Here is a 5,853-nt window from a genome sequence, read left to right as displayed (position 1 = left end):
TTATGATAGATCCTGAGGTACCACAGAACCCTCCCTCTCTCCATGGTTATTTTATAATTTATTCCTCAAGTGCCTGCTTAATTGCACAGCCTGGGGACTCCATAGAGTCATCCCTATAAAACTCAGTGCATTCAGAGCCATCAGTCTAAGGAGTGTTGGTTTGAAAAATTGCAGATCCTCCATCCTTTGCCATTGTGGTCTCAATGAAGCAGGTAAGTTCTGGGTCTCCCAATTGCCTATCCAACCCCTTCTTAACCACTGGATCTCTGGCCACTGTTTGGGGAACCTTACTCCCATCTACCCAGACTGACACAAGATAGTCTTGGAGGTTACTAGGGATTCATCATCAAAAAGTGGCATAGTAAAAGTTTAAAAGGCCCTTAATAGTCACCTACATTAATGACCATGCTTAACCATTGCAAAGTTCCCCTCTGCAGGACACCTCATGGGTTCTCATCCAATCTCTATTGATAGATAGTGATTGGATAGCTCACTATCGAAGGAGTAAATTCCATGCATAACACTAATAGTTACAGGGTTGCTCTTATGTCTAACCAAAAAAAAAAGATCTCATATCTTGGACCCAGAGGTCCTATTTCTCTCATCCAGAGCATCAGAAAACGTCGACTTTCTCTTTCACATGAAAGTCCTTCACATATTTGAAGGTAAGTATCATGGGTTGCCATGGACTCTACTTCACCAAATAAAGGCACTCTAGCTCTTCAGTGTTGTTCCTCCCATGGCAGAATTTTCATGGTCATCTTTGACCTGATTTCCTTCCCTTGGTCATATTAGTTTGTCAACATCTCTCTCAAAAGGTAGTGGTCAGAAATGAAGACCATACTCCCCGGAACTCTGGACAGGGCCATGTACAGTAGGACCATTTTCCTCACTGGTTCTGGGTCCTACGGATCTAAGTCTAGACTACTACTTCTGCCTGGTCTCTCAGCAGACTCCTCCCAATTGTAAGTTCTCTGATAGTGTGGAGAGTTTTTTATGTCTCTAGAAGGCAATGACAGGATCTAGCACATTAGATGATAGGTCAAAAGATCCCTGCTTCACCTCAGGGGAAGTGACTGTAGCAATTGATCAAACAATAACCATTTATTAATTCCTACTATGTGCTAGGCACTGGTGCTGAATGCCAGGCATACAAATACTATAGAAGCTAGGGAGAATCCAATCCATTGGTACCTGAAAATGAAGGGCAAAGGAAGCTAGACAAGGAATATTTCACCTCCCTCATAGCCTAACAATAAGAAATATTTTTGTGACAACCAGAGAAATTTCTGTCATTCTCCATGAGTACAAGAAAGTGGGGACAATGTGGTTGGTAGTTGAAAGAGCACAGGCTTTGGCCTGCCTCCTGTGCATGCTACCTCTTTGACCCTGGACAAGTCACTTTGACTCCTTGGATTTTGTCTCCTCAGCTGTAAAGTAAGAATAGATTCCATGGCTTCTGATGTTTCTTCTAGCTTTAATTCTGTTATTCTTGGAAAGAACCTGTGTCATACATCCTCTCTTGTTTGCCTCCAGCTCTCATAACATGCTCTAGATAGCTGGACTTGGAGTCAGGAAGACCTGAGTTCAAATTCTGACTCAGACACTTACTGACTATGTAACCCTGAGAGTTACTCAATTTCTCTGGGCCTTAGTTTCCTTATCTGTTAAATGGTATTTAAGAATCTTTCTGCTCTAAATTTATGATCCTATGATTCTCCAAGCAGTGAACCCTGTGATGTTCCCCTTTAGTAAAGCATTGGACCTTTCCCTCTAAACCCCAATCCTTCTTCCAGATGATTAGCAACCTTCAGTCCAAGAATCATCATTCCAGGAACTGAAAAAATCTTCTACCTAAAGCTACTTCTGATGTCCCTATTGTGAGACCTGATATAATGAAGTGGCTCTCATTTCTCTTTCATCTCACCTTTCTGCCTTTGTTTCTGTCTCTGTTCCTCTGTTTCACACACAGATGCATGTATGTAGTGCATGTGTGCATATGTGCATGCACACACATAGACACACCAGATGGGAAGAAAGAATGAAAACCTACTGCCCTAATACAATTCCAAGCACATGGCATTTGCTTAACTTAAATGGAAGTTGATTTTTTGATTATCTAAATCTGTTAATGGCTTTATAGTTTATACTGCTGTCCTCCTAACCATCCAGTTTCCATATCTCAGGATTGTCTTTTATAGTGCTGCCCCCCCACCCAGTTCACATCGCATCAAGCTACACTAATTCCCATATTCCTGTATGTCCGGTATTCTACATCTCCGTTGCCATCAGCCTAGCTTAAAATGCTCCCTGCAGCTAAGTGGAATTACTGGGATGTCCTCCTAACAAGGATCCCTGACTCCATTCAATCTCTCACCAATTCAATCCACTCTGCATACTCTACCTGAACTACATTCCTAAAGGAAAGGTCTACTTATCCTGGTACCTGAAGGATTAGCCTTAACGCTGCTGGAAAATTGCTCATCTTCTCTGGGCCTCATTTATGAGATTGAAATAATAATATTCTTGCAGGTCCTGTTATGCGAATGGACTTTTGAACTCTAATGTGCTATGTAAATGTGAGATAATGGTGATTTCCATATATAATTAAAAAACATAGCTATAATAGTAAGGAAAGTTTTTTTGTAAACCTTAAAGCTTCATAAAAATGTGAATTACTATTTGCACAGCATTATATGACTCATTCACTTGCCCAAAAGTTTTCCATTCTGTTCACTCTGTGCATTGTGGGTACTAGGAGAGATTGAAGATAAATAAGAAATGATCCCTCTCCACATGGAGCTTACAGCATAGTGGATGGGATAAAACAGGAAAAGATTTGAGGAGAAAATAAGGAAATGTGATAAAAATTAATAATTAAAGTGAGGACTTATATGGAAGGATGTACAAGGGTAAGGATACTTCTGCTTGGAGATTTATGAAAAGTTTCAAAGATAAAGGTAAATAAAATCATCTATTCTGACCAGCAGAAAAGTGGGTGTGCAATGATGGTATTTAAAGGATAAGCAATAGCTGGAATAAATGCCTAGGAATGTGCAAGCATAGACTACGTTCACAAAATTTAGAACTTTCCAGTTTGACTTCTGTTAAAAATTAAGTCTTTTCTATAGTTTTTGCAGTCAGGGAACCATACAGATGTTGAGTTCTAAGTGCTTAAAATATGGCAGCTGTTTATATCCATGTGAACTGGCCAGAGGCAATGTTGAAATAATACCTAAAGGAAAAAAAGAGCATGGATCTTACATAGAAAGGAGAATGAACCCTTATCTACATTCTGTGAATGTAAAGAAATATTGTAAGTCCAGAATGAAAGAGAGAGAAAGGAGTTCATAATGATATTCTGGAGGTTGAGTGAAACAGCAGTTAAAGAAGAGAAAAGCGATAGTGATTGTACAGGTATGGAATAAAAGAGGTCAAAGAGAAAGGAACTCGTCAGCACACTAATCACAAAGGTGGAATCATTTAACGTATGTATTAGAGAAAAGATACAGAAGTATTTGAAACCCATTCTGAGTCCTATGATGCTCAACATTTATGCATGTAGCAGGCCCATTCAACTGGGGGCAAGGAATACATACATTATTAACTCAAAATTTGGGATGCAATAGTTCCCCCTTTTGCTTCACCTCTGCTACAATCTTACTGTAGAAAGTACCCAACTTGGAAGCAGTGATTAGTTCAAATTGTGGGTGAGTTCACTCATTACACTAGTGATCGGTAAGTCTAAAGGACTCACAATCTTGATCTCCATATCCTATAATGACTTCACATTAATCCTCTATATAGCATTTGCACTGATTCCTAGGCCAATAGGAAAGGTGGACTTCTCTTTCTTCTGGAAAGCCAAATGAGATGTACATAAATAATTTGGTTGTATTGTTTATTATAAATTAAAAAGTATAAACTATGGGAAAATGGAAGAAGACAGTGGAAAAAGGGAAATAACTACATAAAATATACCTAGCTACCTAATATGATGTAGACAAATGGGATTATACTTCAGAAGCTAATTGAAGAACACGATTTACTGCTATTCCAACAATTACATACTAATCAAGTATATTTCATATGTATAACAAGACAGAAACAATAATTCACTTGGTACATTGAGAAAAACAGATCTGCTATTCATTTCAATCAAAGATTCATTGAAAACTTCTTAATATGTAATGGGAGCTAATAAGTTTGTGCCTATTCTAAGTACATGTTACCTGACAATTTTCTTGACACAGCCTCTGAATTTCAACACTTGTTATCCACATCATCAGAAAGATTGTGGCATTGATGTGATGATGATGATGATAATTATGATATTGGATGGTGATGGTGATGACCGTGATGGTGATGGTTATAGTGGACAGCTTCTCTCCTTCTCCAGAAGGTCTGCTCCTACCATTCCTGTCACTTCTCTGAAGACCTGAGGCACCTTTTTTTGTATCACATATGTAAGCACTAACTTATACATATAGTCTATCTCCCCTATACGACAACAAGCTCATCCAAAGCAGTGTATTTTGTATAGCTCCTTCTTTCCTGTTTTCCTACACAGAATAAGCTCTTTACAATGTTTATGGATTAATGATGACAGCAATAGTAATGATTTCCAGAGAATTACCACAACACCCAGATCCAAGTGGGTCATTTGCCTAGTCGGTGAAACATGCGGATAATACTTCGTCTGATCTCCTTTGTTTTGGCACTATAGATAATGGGGTTGAGAACAGGGGGCACAAAGAGATAGATATTTGACATGAGCACATGCACGTACCGAGGAGCATGTTTCCCAAAGCGATGCACAGTGGAGACACCAATCATGGGTATGTAGAAGATGAGCACAGCACAGATGTGTGATACACATGTGTTGAGGGCCTTGAGCCTCTCCTCACGAGAGGCAATGGCTAGTACAGAACGAAGGATCAGAACATAGGAAAGTATAATAAAGAGAAGGTCCATGCCAAAAGTAGATATAAGCACAAACATCCCATAAATGCTGTTGACTGTAATATCAGCACAGGCTAACTTCATCATGTCAGGGTGCAGGCAATAGGAATGGGAAAGCACATTAGATCTGCAAATGGGCAGCCTCTTGATGAGGAAAGGTAAGGGAAAGAGGGTTATAAAGCTTCGTGCTGTCACAGCCAGACCCATTCCAGCAATCACCTGGTTGGTGAGGACAGAGGCGTACCTCAGTGGGTTGCAGATGGCTACATAGCGGTCAAAACTCATGGCCAGCAGAATGCCAGACTCCATCATGGAGAATGAGTGAATGAGGAACATTTGAGCCAGGCAGGCATCAAAAACAATAGCCCGGGAATTAAGGCAGAAGGTTCTGAATACAGTGGGAAGTGTAGCCAGGTTCATGGCCACATCACTAAAGGAAAGCATGGACAGAAAATAATACATGGGTGCATGGAGGCTGGACTCCTCCCACACTGCCAACAGGATCATCAAATTGCCTCCAAGAGCCACAGTGTACATCATGCAGAGGGGCCCAGCGAGCCACTCTTGAATGCTCTCTAGGCCAGGGATCCCTGTCAGGAGGAATACAGTGGGATGTGAGACATTGAAAAATACCATGGTGAAAGACCAGGGAAATCTTCACTGTCAGATCTTCTATTACAAAGACATCAGAAAAACCTTTTAGAGGAGAATCAAGAGATATGGAAATTAAAGGCTTACATTCAGAATTATAGAATTCTGAATAAATTATATAGTTCCCTAGCTACTTGCCCACCTGCAAAACCTCATCAGTTTTTATTTTACTTCATTGAGATGAGATGTCATGAGTCCCCTGTTCCCCTTCAGTTCCTCTCTCCCATCCAAGAGTTATAA

General features: G+C 40.0%; 1 protein-coding gene across 1 annotated transcript; it reads right to left on the bottom strand.

Moving 5' to 3' along the window:
* Nucleotides 1-4,659: 4,659 nt before the first annotated feature.
* Nucleotides 4,660-5,598, bottom strand: LOC138177618 (olfactory receptor 51I2-like). Its single transcript, XM_069108832.1, has one exon. The coding sequence runs from the start codon at nt 5,596-5,598 to the stop codon at nt 4,660-4,662; it is 939 nt and encodes a 312-aa protein (XP_068964933.1).
* Nucleotides 5,599-5,853: the final 255 nt, after the last annotated feature.

The sequence above is a fragment of the Petaurus breviceps genome, unplaced genomic scaffold, assembly GCF_028583685.1.
Source record: "Petaurus breviceps papuanus isolate PSGF00001 unplaced genomic scaffold, PetGlider_PUasm1.0 90444, whole genome shotgun sequence".
Lineage (NCBI taxonomy): Eukaryota > Metazoa > Chordata > Mammalia > Diprotodontia > Petauridae > Petaurus > Petaurus breviceps.
The sequence above is the reverse complement of the archived record's forward strand: the minus strand, read 5'-3'. Positions and strand labels throughout refer to the sequence as shown.

Coding starts and splice junctions, on each gene's coding strand:
- LOC138177618 (XM_069108832.1), bottom strand. CDS start 5,598: ATGGTATTTTTCAATGTCTCACATCCCACTGTATTCCTCCTGACAGGG.